Here is a 21679-nt window from a genome sequence, read left to right on the forward strand (position 1 = left end):
TTTCTCCGTACTTTACATTTTCAAATAATTTTTTTTCCTGTGATTATGATTGGTCATCCCCAACATTCTAATGAAAGGCAATAAAGTTTTGCTTAGTGTTGTTATACAAAATGGAATCTGTTTTGTAACGCTTCTTACTTACATATAAATGACGTTGTCAATAAATTCTTCTAATCAGCCGGAAGAACCAGAAATTCAGGAAAAGGGTTCATTCAATAAACGCCCATTTTGTAATGCGTGGTGGGTAAATGCCTCACTACTAACTCTACTAACTCTCTAAGCTAAGCTAACCTGTCAGATAGTTATTCCTTGGCATAATAATTAGGTCCGTCTTTCCACAATAAGGACAGCTCGACTCGGGCACCTTGATCAACCTCATTTTGCGAGCAATGATTGGAACTTTCTAAGAAGGTCATATTTTATTCATGATCTTACACGTCACGTGTGAGGTACGTTTCGATGCCCATATATGGAAACAAAACAAACTGACTTTACAAGGACTATCATTAGGTGGAAAATATGTTTTCTTCGCAGTATTATTTGCATATAGAATGCTTTTGTTCCTTTGATTACATGTTGAAAATAAAATTTCTATTTTTATTTATCTAATTCAATATAATATTTATTCAGGGGCATCCAATTTAGCAGAGCTAGTTTAAATGGAGCCCAGTGACACAGTACAAGACAAAACATTGAAACATAAAAAAACTAGACAAATAATTAAGTTATACATGCTGCATGTACGGCAGGCGTTATTGCTTAAGATGGCACTTAAGTTTAGTTTTAAACTCACTGAACGCCTCTACCTGTCTAATGGTTCTCGGGATGGTGTTGTAAGTTCGAGCACCGTTTATTCTGAAGCTCCCCTGATACTTAGTTTACTTGTATCTAAATGTTAGATACAATTCAAATGGCAATTTAGAAATCAGAAATTCAGAGCCCAAAAAGACCCAGACAAACCAAGAATCTTTAGGGAGGGATGGTTGGAGGTGGATTGCACCTGTCTGTAGCGTGCTAAGGTCACCATATTTATATTTATCGTCTTGCAGCAATACGACAGTAGTTCTGACAAGTATTTCTGAAGAGTACTCGGCAAAATTGCTTTCAATCCCAACGAATTGATCAACCAATCATGACAACTAACGAGTAACAAATTCAAATCTTTGTGAGACAACAAGGAGATTAGCTTGGTCAAGGATTATAGGATGTGGGCATTTGCAACAATATGAATGTCTCTACATAAAAAAGCTACAAGAATGAAAAACGGTCAAAGAGTGGACAAGCCTTTTCTTAATAAGAAGTGAAATAATTTAATTTATGTCTTTAGAAAGAGTAGTCACACACAATATGATTGCTCTGTGTGAAAATTGTTTCTGTCAAAAGCTCCAGTAGCTGACTTAAACATGATTATAATTGTTCCATTGTGGCGGTTCTAAATTTTGTCGCCGGCTTTACTGTAAGACACTGTTTAGAAGTGAGTAAATTTTGAATTTTTATCCCACGTATCAATCAAGGCTTTCATACCTCGTATCATTTGCGTCACAAAACCTCCTAAATTTCGGCGAAAATTGTTATTTGATAAGAGGTGCACAAAAAATTAGGTTTTGTTACGGGATTATAATTTTCGTGCCGGACATTCACTCGTGATTTTAAAACTCTTGAGTATGATATGGACTTTGAACATCTCGTGCGCCGTGCTGTGAAAAGGATTATTCAATATTAGCGTGACAAGAGGGAAATGGCATGCATGCCAACTCTCTTGACAGCTAGAAAATATACTGTTGACAGTTATAAACTGAAGAAGTGATGGCTTGATATTGAATATCTCGGTTTAAGATAAAAGTTTTTATATCGCAATTATTAAGAACTTTGTGCCATATTGTCACAGTTCGTATGAGTCTTTTTCACCAAAACATGAGGTAGTGAAGCATAAAGTAACAAATTGTTTTGCGTGCGTGATCAATCAGATTAGTTACAAGACCTCTTGTAGAAGTCACAGCTGTTTCAAATTAAAGATACAGTACTTTAGCTTGATGAGGCTACAATAGACAATGCTAGAATATTCAACAAAGAATTGAATAGTTACACGTCCTGATTACCTCCACAGGGACAAATTTTAGTAATTTATACGGTTGCATTACCGAAAAGGAAATGTTCAGAAGCTTTCTTCAAATGATTGTGACCTATACCTAAGGATTTCACCCGGTTCATAGTTAGAGCTTTATATCACATCACAACTCGATCCTAACATCACAAAAAAAGACACATTTTCCTTGAAATTTTAACAACTACACCTTACAATGCAAAACGAGCCGCGTGGTTTTATCGGAAAGCGACATCCACTGACACCAAAATAGAACTGTACTCGCCAGACTAAATATTGCAGTTTGCACCATCTTAAGATGAAATCTTAAGAGACCTATTGAATAAAACTGTTTATGGTTTGTATTAAGGAGGATTTCCGGTTTAAGTGCGCGACCGGAAATCTATATACTAAAAACATACGATAAGTTGAATAAACGATAAGCCAGCTTACATCCAACGCGACAGAGAAAATCCAAGCATTAGTGTTATGTCGAAAAGAACCTCGACTACTTTGTCAACAAATCGTAGTCATGACCACTAGGTCATGCGAGCACAGCACAAAGAACGCTGTTGACAGAGCTCAAATGTCAAAGTCGCACTCAACTTTTTTTTTACGAATAAGTGGTGCTTAATATTTCCATTACAACCAAAATGGTCTGGGGGTTGAAACACGTTATTACATGCGTCTCGATATTAAACCTTGTGACTAGCATAAGTCTGCAGTAAACGAATTCAAAGAAGAACAATGACTAGAGATAAAAGCATTGTTTCTAATACTTTCCATACCGTAGCAGATATTAATTTAAATTTAAGACCATATGTGGAAAAGGTTAATGAGCTCACTGCAATACAAATTTGTTATGGGTAAGCATGGACTCCCAAACTGTTTGTGTGTTTTGTAATGTTGTGAATCAATGTCGCTTCACCAAAGCTAACTATGTTTAGCCTAATCTTTTAGGGGTTTTTGCATTCAGTTCACCTTTATGACCGTTTTGCACAGCCAAAATATTATATGACTGGTGCTTGTGTTATACTATACCAGGACTGAATTACTGAAATTTTGTTTGAGATTAAGAAAAAGATGGAAAAACCGGTTGTACTAACGACCTATTCAGGCCTCAAGAACTAGTGCTTGCTTTCTAGTTTAAAGAAAATCAGTCATGGCATCACGTAAAACATCACTTATTTTTAGAATTTTCTAGACAATGGAATAAAAAAACTGAAAATGGCATTTTGATCGAGGAATCGTGAGAATCATTAGGAGCGAACTTGAATTAACTGAATTCATTGAAAAGCAGCAGCTCCTTTAAACTAATGTACATGACTAACATACAAAACTAAATTTTAAAACGTTACCTTGATTTTAAGTCCTCTCGCTTCAATCCTTTTTTTTTTTTTCCGTTCGTGTTTATCTAAGCTCCAAGTCTGGCGCCGCGCTACTGGTTTGGTTTATATTTGATATGGTTTGGGGAAATGACTATCACCTCGCGTGCCAAAGCGTCCTGTCGACACCCCTTGGAACCTGACTTTACATTAAAGCTGGTTTGATGACTTCCCGCCAAAAATTACAAAATGCTCATTCGTTTCCTGAGTCATGCAACCAGCATATGACGGAACAGCCTTTAAGACTCTTATGAAACAATCATTCGTGAACTGTGACCATTTAAATAAAAAAAAAATTATATATTAAGCCTCAGACGTGAAATGGTTACTGCGTAGGTTGCTCAATCGGGCTTGAAAGATTTGAGGGTACGATTTATTTCCACAGGCATGGAACGTTACTGATCACAGTGCCCTTGCTATCCATGTGTGTAGATAGGCGGCACACAAGCAAATATTCCTAGTTTTTTTTTCATACTACAGAAACGCTGATAGCCACTAACAGCGTAGTCTGTCTTGAGGATCGTGAGTGACTGCTTTATTAAGTATAATTCATATGCTCCTAGTTATCGTGCTGCACAATTAAGGTGGCTCTAACTTTTAAGTCTGGATGACATCCTGCATCCGCTCACGTGAAAGCAATTGAGCACTAACTTCCTACACGACCATTTAGTCTGTCGAGCAAGGCGATTTTCCATCTTGAGTCTTTGGGTAAGACGAAAGCTATTAAAGATGCAAGACCGTCGTTTCCGCTTTTCTAAAATAACTGAGCAGAAATAGGATTCCTCCAATAGGGCCATGAATCTAACCAATTGTTCCCGTCATTCGTTTGCGTTTAAGGCTTTAAAGTAATTGGTGAGATCCTTTCCTGGCTTTACTCCGGAGGGTCCATTTGCTCCAAAACTCAGGAAAGACAACCGCGAGGTTTGCTTACTTAGCCTTAAATACCTGCCGTATTATAAACTTCTATCACCTCATCCCACACGCCTTTTTTCAGACGAGTCACGCAAACTATAATTGGAGAACACGACGAGTCACTCCATACAATTGCATCTACTCCGAAGTGAGACGTCCAACAACACAACATCTTCACCAGCATCACAAACACTTCAGGTAAAAAATATTCTTATAAGATGTTTATCAGCCATTATATTCCAATATGACAGACTTTATGATTAGATGTAAGTTTACCCGCACTGAAACCAGTGTTCAAAGGCTTTGCTTTAACAACATTCTAGAAGCGGTTAATTTACAGGGGGGAGGAGTAACGCTTTCATCAGAGGTTTGAATGGGAGTCTATCGGATATAGATCAATTTAAAAACCCTGACCTTTCTGAGCACAGAATAATCTTTTTTTGTATTTTCGATACCTTGCTGATAGAAGAGGATAAAATTTTCCATAGCAACGGAAAACTCTTTCACTCAAAGCCATACCCGTTGGACTGCACCCTACACCATCCCCCAGCTTTCGAGATAAATGGACAATTGTGACAAATGAAAACAAATTAGAATAAATCAGCTAAGTCTACCAAAGAATGAGAAAAAATATTCATAAATAATCTATTTGCATCTAACACACATGTAGAGAATCTTTCACTTAATTACGTAATCAGTGAGACACTTCCATAACTGTGTAGAATTTTTATACTGATAGACATTCATGAATAGTCAGTTGGAGGGCGTACCGGTGTCTTCTTCAGTTATTGTCAACAATAGGCAATGACAAAATGCAATAGGAACGACGAATGCCGAACGACGCTGGCTCCAGGTGCTACAAGCAGTTGCAAAAAGTTTGATACACTTTCAGCATTTTCCTATTTCCTGCAAATAACGCACTCGAAAAGGCCCATGTACAATGTAATATACTTCAAGCGCCCCCACCCCCCCTCCTCCCTACTCTTTCAGTGTTGACGCTTGCTTGGATGAATGTCATTGTAAATTTCGTGCAACATTGATAAGGGGGGGGGGGAGGGGGGGGAGGAAGGAAAAAGTAATAAAATAGTGACTAGTACAATGTACCGCTAATGAAAGAAATTGTCTCAACTCTTTTTCAAATTGCTAGCAGCTAGAACAAATTCAAAAGGAAAAATAATGTCATTTTTGTCAGTTTGTTTGAAGTTACTAAAGTAAAACATGAGTTATCTCAATCCACGTTTTAAGCCTGTGAGAGTCTCTGAAAGAAGCCAACCATACGAATGTAAGGGTCGTCGCATAGACCTTTCCTACGATGTTGTTTGCCATGTTATACAGGTTTTGAGTAGAACTCCTTTGTGGTCTTAACCTGCACCCTTGAAACAAAAAAAATGGAGCTATTTACTTTGTGAACTCATGCTATCGTCGATACCTCACGATGGTGCATTTCAATATGCGGTATTGAAAGTTGCCCTTGGTTTGGGTCACGGCTGGCATAAAAGACATCCTAATTTTACAAGAATTCTAGTTGGGCGTTCCTTAATAGTCTGTAAATGTTACCGAATTTTCGAAGCAGCAGAGTAGATATTAAACTTTGTGCCAAACATGTCCTCCATTCTTAAACGACGTGTCGTTGTTTTAACATGTTTAAAGTCTAGTTAACCCTATAATCCCAATAGTGACCAGGATCTAAATCCTCCATATAGTACATGCTGTTCACGAGAATGAAGAATCATGATCATTAAATTCTCCCATGGAGTAACAAAAGACATACAAGGCGGAAAGTGAGTAAATATGCGTGTTGAGTTTGGGACAGGGTAAAACAAGACAGTCTATAGCTAACTGCGCAAGGCCATATACGAATATTTCACCGCCATGAGTGCACTTTTAACAAAACGCACCCACGAGGATTAGCTTTCGCTGGCATCAGCTAGACTGCCACTGAAGTATCAAGTTATCATTCAGCTAGACCGGAGCCAAAAAGCTTAATCTAGAAAGATGTCAACGGGGTTAGTCTGGATAAAAACATACGAAAACAAGAAACCGTCTGAAACCTTTGCCCAAAAGACAGTGTGATGTTTCCGAGCGTGATACCGGTGTTACGTTTCCCTTCACAAGGAATGAGTTATTTACACAAAGGCTTTGTTAGTGTAGAGGACTGGTGCTTGTAACATTGAATGGCTAAAGAAGGTTTTCTAAAGGCGATATTCAGGACCTTTTAAACAGACTAAAATAAAACAAGAACTCACTAAACAAGTATTAATTTAAAAATCTATATTTAGTGCCTTTAGATAAGCTGAAACAAAAACCCTAAAAAGTATGAATGCGATGTTGAACTTTGTTGTCCTTTGATTTGAGGCATGAGAACAACAAGCTCTGAGGCTCTGAACAACAAGCTTCAACATCGCTTTCATACTTCCGAGCGTTTTTATTTCAGCTTATCTGATTAAAGGCCCTAAATATAGCTTTCTAAATTGGTTCTTGCTATTGCAACCGATACACCCAGTTAAAAGAAAAGCACAGTCGTTCGGACAAACAGAGGATGGTATTGGCCCGTGATTTTTAAATGTCGTGAACAGTGCCAAAACGTTATGTCACATGAAACCTATAAAAACAAAATTGAAATGAAAACAACATACATTGTCGTCAGACAGCTGATTACACTTGAGGATTTATCTACAGACACTAGAGTAGAATCACCTCGTGCAGCTTGTTAAACAGTAGCACAAATCAGTGTTGCTCTAAAGCTGTCATTTTAAGGGTTAAACTAAAGGATATCAGTCATCCACGCTCTTGCTCTGCGATGTTAGGTTATCTGAAACCCTTTTATAGCAAATGGCATGAGTGGCTGTTAACGAATAGACAAATGAGGAATATTCTCGACTGTTCCAGGAACACCTTGATGTTTTCCCTCAAGCTCTCATCATTTATGCAACAAATTTCATCGTGTGGTATTATAAGCGAGAACTGAACTAAGGCGCATGAAAAAAACATATATCAGGCACTCGTTTAGAACATGCACTACAACTAGCCGAATATTTCGTACCAGCGTCACCGAGTTACTATGATTTGGCCACTACTAACGATTTTTGGCCAAGAGTGTACACGAAACGTCCTCAACACGCACATGTTTATATCACTGATTAACCTTACAAGTCTATAATATGCATGCTATGCGAAGACCGCAGACACAGAACCCAGAACTTAAATGTGAAATGCTTTTGTTGTTGAAATGATCTCGATGAAGATTCTTTTTTTATAAATGTTCCTCTAATTTTGAAACTCAGTATTTGTTTGTTCACCAGAGGTAGTTTACAGTTTTTGTAGCTTGGCCCGGTTTCCTTCTGAGCCTTAGGTGCTGTTATACAAAATCATTCCTATATTAGTCATATAACCTTTCGATCCTTCCAAAGTTTAGTGCATACCTACGAAAAGAGCAATTTATATTTTGGACCTGTTTCTGAAAATGTTTAACCGCAATGGGTCCTTTGCAGCTAACGGTCACATGGTACAAAATCCACCATCTTGGAGAGTAAGCTACGCACTGGGACATTCACAACTAAGAAAATTCAAGTTTAACTGGATGAAGTCGCCTTCTTCTGGAGGTCCCAGTGCGCAACTTGCTCTGCAGCGTGGCGGATTCTGTACCATGTGACCGTTAGCTGCAAAGGGCCATTAGCCATAGCTACAGAAATTACTTGAAATCACCAGAGAGTGATCAGACGCCATAATAGATCCGGTGACTAAATCTGTTCCGTAAAACCAGTCATTAATTGTGTTTGCAAGGGCCACTGCGACAAAATAAAACTACCGGATCCTGTAGTTAAGGATCTAATCAGCAAAAAATTGTAAAACAAATATTCTAAAAAAAGGGCAAGACTGATTTCACTGTCAGGGAAGTATATTAATACGGTCAGGGAAGTGACCGTGAAATCAACATTGCTCTTTTTTTTCTTTTTTTTTTTGGATAATTTGAATAAATCTGTGTATTAAATTGGCCAAATAAGAACTATGATCAATAGCGCATAAAAATTATTTTCATCGTGGGCCTTGATTGAGGAGTGTGAGTCTTAAAAGTCAACGTTTTCACAGCTCCACTACCCCCGCCAAGCTTGCTGACTCCACTATCAGCAAGTTTATCACCAACCACACGATCAGCAACAGTCACATGGACACAAAGGAAGTGAATGATACTGATACCCCAGATAAGATTTTCTTCCCCTTCCTTTTACGTAATGTTTTAAACACGTGCAGCAGTGTTATATCATAATTTAAAACCACGAGGCGCAACCAAGTGGTTTAAGACCCGATAAAACACTTGCTGCGAGTTTTTTGAACGGCTTCAAAAACATTCCTGGAAAAGCGAGAGTCAAGAGAGTTCATAACAATGATGCTTTTGTGAACGTTGGAAATAAGCATACGAGAAAAACATTAAAACACCGCATGCCAATAAGGAGGAAGTTTTATCGGGTTTTAAAACCACAGCACGTGATGATGAGTAGCAATCTGTTAATTTCAAAGGCAGCAGCCTTTTTTCAGTAGTCATTGATTACTCATTTTATTGGTATCCCTACAGACCTCTTTCATCTACTTCGGTCAAAAAGAATCAATCACAATGTTGAACGCGGTCTAAACAATGTACATCAACTAAACTAGAGGATCGCTTGCCCAATTTTCTCCTGAGAGGCACAGGTGTTCTGATCACGACTAGTGACATTTTAGAAACTGAAAAAGTAAACTCATTTACAACAATTCTAAAACTAACCCAAGTATTTTACTCTTCAATATCTATTATCGGAAAAAAAATCTTGCAATCGAGAAGAGGTAATATATAAAAATAAGTGGTTATATAAGATATGGGACTCGTTGACTTAAGTTAATATATATAAGTTGTGATGCAGATGGGCATCAGATAAGCTAGTATAAGCTGATAAAAATTAATTGAGATGTACTTTACAAACTATGTTGTGATATATGATACGAGATTTTGGAAACACCGCGTATCAGTTGAGCTGATGAGTGACTACAAGTCCAATTGCATGGACATTAATTAGTTCAATAACGAGTTTTATCAAAGTTGAACTTCAGATATCACGAAAATAGACGGCTTGGAATTTATCCAGTAAAACGACATTACAATTTGAAGTCTATACTTGGGCAGCATGAGTAAGCTGATGACTTAGTTAATCTTCTACCACTTGCACCACCACACTTGGTCTGCTTCCCATTTATAACAATTCTGATCAAGTATTCTTTTTCTTTTTTTCGACCGCGTCGTAATTTGATATTTGCACAACACGATCCTTGACAAAAGAAGCCACCAGCACCTGGTTTTAGTTGAAATGTATTGTCCCCTGAATTTTCAGAATGTTGATTTTTTTAATAAACTTAGCTACAGCGAGACGCGCCAACGTGCTAAATGCACTGTTTCATGCAGCTTTCATTTGAATTGCCACTAACATTGCTAAATCATTATTTGGTCTAGAATTATCCATAGCAAAAGTAAGGGTCTGAATAGGCGGTACTGGAATCTTACCAGCTATCAAGTTAATTTTCGGCCATTTCTGGCCATCGCTTAAAAATTTCTTAGCCATATCTCAGCTATCAGATAATTTCATGGGCTCCTGTTCTCGACCATGTGTTAAAACAAGGCATTTCTCAGCTAACAGTTACCATTATAACTCATTTTCAGTGCAGCCTAAAATCCTATCCAGCACGCCTGTCTGACAAAAGGTCAGAAAATTGAGATGGCAATCATAATCTATTCTCGTAATCCTCCAGCTTTCATGCAGCGATTGAAATTATTATTATTATTATTTTAATCTTGTTCGTAAAGCCAGGCATTTATATGTCGATTTTGTTTTCTTCACTGCAATTGTACTGCCTTCCCTCATAAATTTGCTTAATACAGAAGGATGTGTTTAACTTGTTGTCACAGATAAATTACTTCGACTCGATCCAAGCGTGCTTCGTTTGAACAAGTTCCGGAAAGAACGAGAAAACAAACTTGCCATATTAGAACCAAACAAGACAGTTTTAAACATGTTTAATGACGCATTTTTAAACGCGCCAAATAATTATGTAGCTATGGTGAACATGATATAGCCAGACTTAGAGACACTTAAACTTAAATATTTCCAGAATAAAGCAGAGATTGTGGTCTTTACGACTGTAAGATGCAATGAGAAGGCAACAAATAAATTTTAGCCGAGAAATTGCCTCGTTTCGGCAAAGCAGCCTTACATTCCTGTTATACCAATGTACAAAGCTTCTTGCTGCCCGTTTTCGCCTTAAGTTAATTTTTCCTAGTAACCACCAAAAAGAAAAATAACTTTAACGTTACCTCTGCCTTTTGGCTCTTTTCAGTGGATCTCTGTTCGTCTGATTGAAGGTCCTTATAAAGTTTCTTCAGCTTTCCTTACACTACAATCTTTGTTTCAGAAACACGTTGAACGCAGTGATATTCTGCGTTTGGCAGATCTTGTCATCACTTTAGCGCAGAGGTTCGAAACTCGAGATACCTGTTGACGTAATGACGTTTAAAATTAATATATCATTTCTTATCTCATTTTACTGAAATTTCAAAGTTTAATTTACTATTTAGTTATCAATTGATCTTAATTTTGTTATTTGTTCCCATTGTTTGTTGATAAGTCCTTCTAAAACTGACCTTGAATGAGCCATTAACTGCAAAATGTAACAATCAATCAATGTTAAACAAATATACAGCGACTATTCTCGGAGAGTATGATTTACTAAGAAGGAATGTAGACGGTCAAGAAGGAAAGTATTCTCGACATCTGAAACCAGAAATGCTATGTCCTCAGAAGTTATGTAATGGACATTATATAAACTGTCCAACTTGAGCTCTGAACTTGTGCTAGGTGACCTTCAAACAGAATTGTTGTAGTAGTTGAGGAAGATGAATTTTGTCGTTATCTTGAATCAATACAGCACTTGAGGTCAACAAACCAGAACTCGACATAACCTGCTAAATCAAAGGGTCTTATAGCCGATAACACTTCCAAGGAATCGGTTTATCAAGTTAAACCTCAATTTTTGAAACCTCAAATGACAGGTATGCAGATAAATTTTACATTTACTTTTACATTTACATGTTATTTGGTCGGTAAAATCATTAGATATCACACCAACCGTAAAGATAATTATGTGTAGCTATCGGTCAAAATTTTTTCTTTTGATGGTTGTCGCTGTGTTATTTTGTCGTTGTTTTTTTCCTCTTTGGTGCTGTTGGTGTTGTTGTGTGTGTATTGTTTTAAGGCTAAATCATAGCTCTATCTGCCGTGCTAACTCTTAGATAAAATCCTCAACATTATCTCAAGCAATGCTTTCCTTCTCTGTCTTATGTTGAGCAAGCTGGTTCTCCTTTTTGATCCTGTGCTGAAACTCGTTCAAATCATGTAAGCTCTCCTCAGCAGTGCTTTCCATAAATGCTGTTTTTCGTGCTTTACAAAGTGTTTTAGAAGTTCGAGATTAATAAGGTGTGACATACTAGATTAGCACGGAACTTTCTCATTGTAATGAAACGTACTGGGCATCAATTTCCCAACGCATCGTTTGGTACCGCTTTTACAATCGAAACAAGTGTCATTTTTTTAACTCCCAGCGCGCTCATCAAATAATTAGAATTCCTTGGACATTCAATGAGGGATCAAGGGGCACATTAGCCTCGTGAGGTTACAGGACAACAGTTTCGTCTTCTTCGAAAACTGTTTAGGAAAACGAATAGAACCTTTCGCTGTTTTTGAGGACGCAAGAAATGCTTTCCGTATAACACACACTTTTTACCTTTCTTCGATGAATGATAAATTTATCATCCGTGTATGGACAATTGAGAACGCTTAGTTTAAATCAGAGCACGATACACCCTCACAGTTTGAAATATCACTGAATTCGTATCAGTATCTGTAAAGACTTAAATGGAATAATACTCTCCAAAATGTCATCAGTCTTAAAAATGTTTGGTTTTCGTCGGCTTCTCAACTATATATCATTGTTTCGTTTCAATCCTTTTAAAAAGTCTATGATTCACATAGCATCACGTCTCACACATGGATTCAATGTTGTACGGGCCAGTACGAGGTAGGTCGCCAGAAGCGAAAGAGATTGGAAGAAACATTTTTTAAAAATTTTTTATGCAAAACGAGCTTGCCACGAAACCAAGTGTTATTAGTTATACTAGTTAGATGCTAACACCTTTTCCCACTGCAACTTATTTCCTCGGAAATAAGCCTTTCTATTGAGTGAAGCAGAGCCTCGGAAAAATGTTGGCGGTCCTTCATATAGAAAAACCGTCATCACCAACAAATGATTGACATCAGTTTTGACTCGAGTAAAAGAAAAGATACTATGTCTTTCAACCAGGCTGAACATTGTTCTTTGGGTAGTTAACGTTACAGACTACATATGATTGCACAAACAGAAAACGTCCATTGACGAGAAAGCTAGAGCTTTTTTTTTTCTTTGAATTCATGGAATCTTTTTCCCATGACCTTTATCTGGGTTGCGATAATCTGGAACACACCTGCATTATGAAAAAGACTAAAAACTTCACAAAAGCAGCTAACGTACTACCCATCTTTGTTGCATATTAGCTTTCAGTATATGTAGGGAAACTAGAAAGCAGCAGCTTATTTTCTTTCCATTTTGCATGCAGGCCGAAAGCATTTTTGACATTTCAGACATTTTTAGGCCTTTTTTTGTTCCAAGACCAATTGACTTGTCATGTGGTTCAAACTTTTGAGTCTGTGGATGAAATATTTAAGAGTCATCATTCGAAATGAGAGTTTACAACCATTGGTGTTCATTGGTCTTATTTCTTCTTAAATTTTCCTTAAGTAGAGATTTAAGGGGATAAGACGAACCTGTTCACTGGAATTTTTTAACGTTGAGAGATTAAAAATCCCCCCTTGGTGTGCAATCTGATTGGGCTATGTTTGTTCTTGTACGACCTGATGAACCAGTTTGTCAAGTGAGTGAAATGTCATGAGTGGACAGAAACAGTAACGTGAAATTCGAAAGACACTCTTGTGGACGCCTGTGGTTCTTCACAAAATCCATGAAGAATGTAAGCTTTCAAAAAGGCGTTTATCGTGGAATACAAACAATGGCATTACCAAGAGCAAAAATAACACAGATGAAAAGCGATTAAAGAAGATTCAAAACTAAGGTAACGTAACAATGTATGTTTTGTGTTCAATAGAGCTAATAGTCTGACATTTTGAAAAATGGGATGTTTTACGGTTCAAAATATCGGAAAGGAAGATGAAAACGAATGTTCCCAACATTTCCCTCGAAGATTTTTATGTGTCCGAAAAGTGCAATTCCCAATTAACAATTTACTCATGTTTCTTGTGTTCAGGCATTACATCGAAATTTGGAGAAGAAAACTTATATGACGGAAGAAATGAAAAGGAGTTGTAGCTTATTTTTCTGGGCGCGTTATTAGGGGCACATTGGCAGTACTGGCATTGAAAAGTATTTAAACGACCACATTTAAGTGTATCAACTTGTTACCGGATTTGTGCAGGATTTGGAGGATTATGATTTCTTAAAATGTATCCCTAACGTGATAAAACAAACCTGTTGATGCTTAATGAGGTCTGGGCGTAAGAGTTTACAATTGCCTTTCAAACAAAAGGACTTTTTCCATAACATCCATAGTAAAGTTTGCCATTTTAGTCTTAACAATATTTGAATGATATTGAAAATGCTATACTTTAAAGTAGAAAACACTGATCTGGAGAAAGATCGTAGAGATCACAATGAGCGGCAAGGGAAAAACATTTAATGACATACAAAATAATTCAACTTGGCATTCTATACATGGACAAAGGAACCGATGATGTTGGCGTCTGTATCATATAGCCTGCTGAAGATCAAAACCATACAACATACACCCAGTACGTAAACTCCATGCCATAACAAATGATTTCAAAGCATGGTACACCAGTTCATCTCCAAAATATTCTCAATCTATTTCATTTTATGAACTATTTTTTTTTTATGATATCCATGTTGAATAGTCTCTTTATTTATTTTGGGTTTTGATTACACATTGCGTGATATTTTAATTATTCCTGCTTGAGGGAGTCTGTTGAACATTAGATACTTGAACTGAAGACAACCCATCATCATTCATCGCTACTTATAATTATTGTAGCATCTGAACTAAAATTTTTCAAGTGTTACCTTCAAGGGGTCTAAATTAAAGTTTTGTCTTTCAAAACCCACGATTACATAGACCCAAATATTTCGGCACAAAAGATTATAACTAGAGGTAAGGTTAACTAGAAAAATCTATCTTGAAATCATCATCTAAAGTCATGCTTTCTTTGCCCATTATATAACCCTATCGAGACAAGAAGAATCAATGGAGTCTACTGCACATTCCGGCTCCCGTCCCCGTCCGACTTACCCAGGAGACCGAAGTGCAAACAAAACAAAATCTTACGCCTGATTGGGGGAAATTTGTCCAGCAATAGTGCAAAGAAACTTCATAAGTTTTCAATAAAAACTATACGAGCAATTTGATTAAGAAATTGTTCGTAGGATTTCATACCTTGTTACACTTGGTTACATCAATATGGTTAATACCCAAAACATTACTTGCTTGACCAAAAATGGCAAGAGAAGCTGTTTTCAATGACAACAATTAGACTTTGAAGTTACTGCAATGCCAACTGGCTACAAAAAGGTGTCTACTAATCGCAGAAACGTATTGTCGTAGAGAACTCATGCTATTACGACAAGCTGGGTGTCAAGAATAGTAACTGCCTCTTTACTGAATCATTGTTGTTAGTAAACTAAAAGAAACCGGCATCATATGTTCTCTTAAAATTTATCTGAAGCGCCTCTTCAGTTCTATTTGTTTTTAGGATGAATATTTCATGAGGATTATATTAAGCTGATACACTTTATAGTTATCAAAGTATAGTAAAAGTTCGTTTCTGAGGTACACCTTTTTGGGATACTAATGGTTTCAGGTTTATTTTTTTTACGGATCAGTCACAACTTCACATTCCATGCTAGAGTGAGTGATTTTTAGTTCTCGGTCTACTTATATTGATAGCTTGGATTGTGGAAATCTTATTAGTACATTGTAAGGGTTCTTAATATATTCTTGAGTGGATCTAAATTTTATCATAATTAGATTTCATCCTTCATGACCGTATTAAAACCACTCGAGGTGATGCATTTTAAAACCGCTTTTTCGATAAAACTAATTTAACTGATAAATAAACTTCCTCGTCCAGTGATAGATGTTGTTAACATCTTTACGTCTTTCTTATTTCGTGACCGAGCTTTGAAAACAACCATCATTAATTACTTGATTTTATCACCAGGCTGGACACCTTGATCGTTAGTAGTATGCAGAACGCTTGTCGCACATGAACCTACAAAACTTACGTTACTAGTAAAACGTGTCGCATTAGCTCACCCATTTGAGTATCTGACCGATGTATAGAACATGGATACGAATTCTCCTGGGGAGTCAAATTTTTTCATTTGTCCCATGCGCGTGTCATGATGAATAGTTCATACACTGCAGCTTTCGTATTTCATGAGAATGCTTCGGTAAGATGTAACACGCAGCTTTCTCTGACATAATAGCTATTAGTTGAGTATCTCAGGATATAGGGGAAGTAAACGTCAAAATTGGATCGCGGAAGCGTGAATACCAGAAAGCCAGAAGTAAATACTGTAATTCTGTAAACAGTATCCACGGGCTACGAGTTCTGTTCAAAGTGTTTTGTAATCGTGCTAAAACTGGCGATAGAGAACAATTTTCAACGCCATGAACTGACATGAAGAGCAAAGAGCAGCTATTTTAAAAAATAAAGAAGCAAAAACGTTTCCTGTCTTACAAGCTTTATACCAAAGAAACTCCTTTTCTTTTTTTTCTTTTTTTTTTTACTTTTTAGAACATTTTTCTTTAATTCAATTTAACACTTTCCAAATTGGCTTTGGCAGTACGTGATCTAAGACGGTGAATGGAGTGTCCCCATTATCCAACTCTCTCGTGCCGTCGGCGTTAAAACTGTAAACATATGAACTGGGTATAGAATGACTTTCAGTGCAATAGACGGAAGAAAAACAGTAGATATACCTAAGGAAATATACAAAAGAGAAAAAACAAAACAAACGTTTTCTGCCTAACAGCCCTTGATTTCTTGAACAGCCGTTTTTCGTTTCAGTGGATTTTCCTTTAATCCAATTGTTTTCAAAATGGCCTTAGCCTAGCCGTGACGAGTGCTATGATGAATGGAACGTGCCCGGCATGGTTCAGAGTGATACAGTATACTGACTTAAGGGGGCAATTTACCTAAATTTGAATGAAATTTAAAGAGGTTTTAAGAAAGGATAGAAGAAAGAAAATGATTTTTGAAACACCAACAGACAGTTGATACCCACGCAAGAGCACCCCGGGTTGTTAGTGGACTAACTTGGTATCCGTCTATTAATTATTAAATACAAACTCTAATTTTAAAACTTCACTAAATCTTCAATATTTCTTATTTCTCTTAATTTAACCAATCCCTCTAAAAAAACTACTTCTCCCCAATATATCCAAAAATCACCCAAAAATTCACAAAATACCCCACAACACAGATTCACGGGATAATGATAGGGTTTTTGGATTGCTTGAAACGTGAATGAGAAATTGCCATTAAAGCCATGTCAAGTGGCAGAAAAATGGCGTTTAGGTGAATTGCCCCCTTAAGTAATCAGAAGTTGAGTGAATGAACCCTGAAAACCACGAATAGTCCTTAGCAAACAACCTGTTAAGCTTTTAATTAAAGTTCAGAACCAATGCCATTGTCTAAAAAATGCTATTTTCTAGCAAACTAGGCAGCTGATGTCCTTGATCATGGCCTGACTTGAATTACATGAAATAATTGATTGCAATGCACAGCAGTAACTACAAATTTTAAAACTGCTCACACTAAGAAATTATTTTCCTTGAGAGACTCAAGAGTGGATTATATGTTTGATGGTAAAACACGTAATGATAACTAAGATGTATAATTTTCTACACCAGATTTCAAATCTTACCCTATGCCTGTGAAAAAACGACAATATATGCCCAGACCTTTGGGCCGCAAAGCAAGGTTATCTCCCGAACTATACCCATTGAGGCCACAAATGCATATGGCTTAAAGAAGGGACGCAACACTTTCCACTAAATTAAACTGCCAGTGACATGCACATTACCCTGCGAGCAGAGGCCTTTCGATCTTCCTAGATAGGTCTAGGAAGATCGAAGGGCCTCTCTCGCAGGGTACATGCACATAGACTGGACCCTAAATATCTTCTGCAAAATCTTCCTTTGATCACTCATCAGCTCGTTACTGACTAGTAGGTATAAGAAAAGAATGGATTCATGCCCAGTAATCCTATATACCACGAATGTCGCGACAATGGGTTTTATTCAATGCCTTTTAAGGTTTTTGAGGAAAAATGCGTTAATTAGTAAATTTGGCTTAACACCAATTGACACGGTTTCAACGGCTTGTTCGTGCATGAAAAATAGGAACTGTTCATCATTACTTAGGAGATAGATTGGGTTGTGAATAATGGGTACAAAATTTCAATCGCTCAAAATGCCACAGAAAAACTCGTTAAAAAAAAAATTAAAAATCTGAACCTTTTAACCCTTGTTCTATTCAGTGCCCGCGTATCTGTTGGTAGCATGTAAAATACAATACTAGTTGAATTCACTTGCGGGCTGTCTTTGAACCCTGGCATAAGAGCTTAAGAAGTATAAAAGTTCCGTGTCAATGCAATTTTGGTTAAAAAGTAAGTTATCGTTTTTGCTGAATTCATGTAGCAACCTTGGTCGACACTTATCATTGCTTCTGGACTTATAAGTCTTAGTTTTGCCTAATAGATGGGTTCATTCTGGCTTATTCCCCAGCATTTTTTCCCCAATACCCATTTCCACGCCTGAGTGGTAAGAGACAATGTGATGTGCATGCCTTAGGCAAAATACGAGAGAACAGAGATAGCAATAGCATATGAAGTTGTTCTCGTTTATTTAGGCTCCTCTTTGAAGAAATTGAAAAGCATTGATGTTGATGTCGACGAACTTGGAAGAGAACTCGAAAAGGAAAAGAAGAAGAAGCAGCGAGCTTAAAGAAAAACTCAAGTCCAAGCAGTCTAAGTCATCAACATCAAACCATCAAAGGTAAACTTAAAGTAATTTAAACCATCCAAGGCATCGTTAAAAGTAGTTAACATCTTTCTAATCTTTATAGTTTATGTGAAGTCCTGACCCTTTTTGTGGGATTAGATTCTACCGTGTTGGCAAGTAGAGTTTATGCAGCATAGTGCGGTTTTGAGCGTGAAACTCAATATCCGTACACCCACGACTGATGTAGGAGGTTCGTTTCGTCTATCTTGTCCAGAAAAACAGATGAACTTGAACTCAAATGGCGCAGTTGGAAACTCTCAGACTAAGGAGAATCTATGTAGCTCAGTTCTTTGCACGGAGTCAAAATCTTTACCGTACATTATACTCCAAAACGGATTTCATGCGAGGTAACTTGTATAAGATTCGGGATATCTGTTTCCATGGATATCACAATTTTAAGCCATCTTCAATAAATCGCATGTTTAAACCATTTTTTATAATAAGGAGCACGCATTAAAGCAAATAGGCCTTTATGCGCGACTTGGCGTAACTAGTAGATAATTCATGTATTGTTATTTCATGTATTGCAAGTTTAATCAAATGGGTTGTCCTCAGTTGGCGATCATCACGAAATGTCTTAAGAGTTCACTGCACACGCTGCTTTCAGGCTAAATTTTCATGAAACAGTCAGCAACGAATGTTTGTACTAAGGTCTATTATGTGAATCAGCCAAATTTTCACATAAGCTTACTCGATTATCTGTAACACGAAAGGAACAAAACAAAGAAGCGTGTAAAAGCAAGATATAAACCTATTATGTCAAAATATGGTTCACTGGCGAGGAGTCAAACGCGGGTCTCCTGTATTCAAGGCAGACGTGATAACCGCTACAACAAAGGCGAACCAACAGAGACAGCGGGCGAAATAGCACAGCTTATTCTTATTGAATCACTAAAATCGCAGGGTCGCTCACTCAACACGTAAAGTCTGATTTTAGTTAGAATCCGCATGAATTTTTTTAGTTAAGAGACAGTAAAAACTTCTTTTTCACTGACAGCTCTCTTTTGAAGAAAATTCCTCACCCCCAGCTTTAAAAAAATAATGCAAACGAAAATTTGTTTTCCCACCTTTCACCGACGCGAGGCGAGTACGATTACACAAAATTTATCTTCTTATCATATCGCGATACCGCCCTGCTTTGTTTACACATGCGCTTTTCACACAGTCATTTGAAGATTGCCAAGTACCCACAGAGAAAGCGCCTTTCATTTTCAGAAACTCCAGCCCAAAGCAATCATTTTTTGTTACATATCTTCGGTTTCCCTGGATATAACTCAGACCGATATTGGTTGGTCATTGATCGCGTGGCGTTATCGAAATTCAAATGCATCCCTTGATACTTTGTGGGTGAAGCCCTGAAATGAAACCATTCAAAAAATAAAAATTTTTCAGGAGCATTTTCTTGTTTATATTGCTTCATTACTGTTCAAAGTTAAATTTAAATCTATTCTTGATGCCCCGTGCAAAGTAGATATAAAGCGTTTCCTCTTGTTGTCACAACCGCCATGTTGGTGTACCAGAACAATAGATTTTTAATCAGTTTCTTTGGTTAAGTACACCAATACAATATAACAACTTTTACAATACAACAACTGTGTCGATATCCTTAGCTTATAAACAGCTAATTGGGGACACGAAAATAATTTAAAAAGAATTTATACATAATATAAGTGAATTCATAATTAACTAAAATCTAAAATTTATAACAAGTAAGATTTAAAAATTAAAATTACAAAAAATTGTCAAGAACTACAAATAAGGCAGGATCCACAATTATCACTTATAAGATCTACAAGGTCAATACACCGTATGCTGGACTTAAAAGATTGTAAAGTAGGTTTGTCCTTAATTTTTCTGTCTAATCTAGACCATATACATGGTCTAGGCCGTAACGTACTCTGTTAAATCTGGGTAATTAAAATCCTCATTCCTTAAGTAATACTTAGATGACTCAACACTAAAAATATGGCTGCCATGCCTTTTTTTCATTCGAATGCCTATAGACTAAGTGAAACGCTTATAACCTTGGACCTGTATGGTTTTAATTCGCAGAAGACATTCAAGTCCACCGGACCTAACGAATGGTCTTGGCGTGGCAAAAGAAAGTTCAGAAAAAGGCGATGATAGCTGGAGAGGCATCAAGAAAGACGAGGATGTGCACTTGCCGCCTACTGATGTAAATGATAATTTTGTGGTGGTAGATGAGGAGAGAGGGAAAGTTTTTGACGATGCATTCGACGGAATGCAAACACAATCTCAGTCTGGGAAGTCAGAAGAGAACATAGGTCTTTTCTCAGGTAAGGATCATTACAAGGCTTCTTATCTTGCCCAGAGAAATACCACAGTCGAAGAACGTGATTTCTCAAACTCATTAATAATTCATCAAGAGAAAACAAAGAAAATCACTACTGTGACCGTGGTTTGGATATGTATTCCTAATTACCATAAAATTTTGCCAACTTTATCCTTGAATTTCTCATTTGAGAAGCCATATCAAACCCCCGAAGGTGTGTTTCATCAGATATCCAAACACCTCGAAGTCGTTTTAAAAAAAACTCGGCTGCGCCTCGTTTTTGCAACCTACTTCTCAGTGTTTGGATATCTGATGAAACACACCTTCTCATGTTTGATATATTACTTCAAGATAAAATGAGTATAGTAGTTTCTTGTACTTATACATTATTCGATGCAAATGCGAAGACCGAGTTTCTATGCATAATTACCTTTCATTTTGTTGACCAAAATCAAAGAAAATATGGAGGAAAGACACCATAATTTGAAAAGCCAATCACAAACTAAAGTAAAAGGCCAACAAATCTGAAAATGTTACAGTCAAATCTCTGTAATGTGTAGACCGAGCTGAAACAGGAATGAGTGACCATATTATGGCGATAGGTGTCCTGGTTGTGCAAGTCCACTTAGCACCCTTCGAACAACAAGTGAAACGAGTACGAATATGCCATGATATTCGCAAAGTTGCTAAGAATTGTGCAGTACAAAACCGGTTTGGCGGTGATTCGTACAGTTGAAAACTGGCTTGGCGGTGATTCGTATAGTAACGCGTAACGCGCGCTCACTGATTTAAAC

The 21679-nt window shown here is 37.1% G+C and overlaps 2 protein-coding genes across 32 annotated transcripts in view; one reads left to right on the top strand and one right to left on the bottom strand.

The window, feature by feature from the left end:
- The window catches only part of LOC146463215 (hemicentin-1-like), a 77510-nt gene extending 66615 nt beyond the window's left edge, over nucleotides 1–10895 (bottom strand). For 9 of the 27 annotated variants that reach the window (XM_085084669.1, XM_085084683.1, XM_085084684.1 and 6 more), the window contains exon 1: nucleotides 10721–10894. The gene's annotated coding sequence lies outside the window, so the exon portion shown is untranslated. Of the gene's footprint in view, nucleotides 1–3441; nucleotides 3659–10720 lie in introns of those variants that run through there. The other 18 variants (XM_085084679.1, XM_085084677.1, XM_085084675.1 and 15 more) reach the window with 6 other exon arrangements.
- LOC146463216 (GRAM domain-containing protein 4-like) overlaps nucleotides 3785–21679 on the top strand; it is a 33970-nt gene continuing 16075 nt past the window's right edge. Inside the window, exons 1-4 of one of the 5 annotated variants that reach the window (XM_085084700.1) lie at nucleotides 3785–3990; nucleotides 4463–4578; nucleotides 18441–18586; nucleotides 20645–20889. In XM_085084700.1, coding sequence (XP_084940826.1) covers nucleotides 18471–18586; nucleotides 20645–20889 — 361 coding nt within the window. In that variant the 5' untranslated portion in view covers nucleotides 3785–3990; nucleotides 4463–4578; nucleotides 18441–18470. Of the gene's footprint in view, nucleotides 3991–4462; nucleotides 4579–11035; nucleotides 11456–13361; nucleotides 13568–18059; nucleotides 18199–18440; nucleotides 18587–18703; nucleotides 18940–20644; nucleotides 20890–21679 lie in introns of those variants that run through there. The other 4 variants (XM_085084699.1, XM_085084698.1, XM_085084701.1 and 1 more) reach the window with 4 other exon arrangements.

Source organism: Pavona decussata, unplaced genomic scaffold, assembly GCF_977016875.1.
Source record: "Pavona decussata unplaced genomic scaffold, jaPavDecu1.1 SCAFFOLD_180, whole genome shotgun sequence".
Taxonomy (NCBI): domain Eukaryota; kingdom Metazoa; phylum Cnidaria; class Anthozoa; order Scleractinia; family Agariciidae; genus Pavona; species Pavona decussata.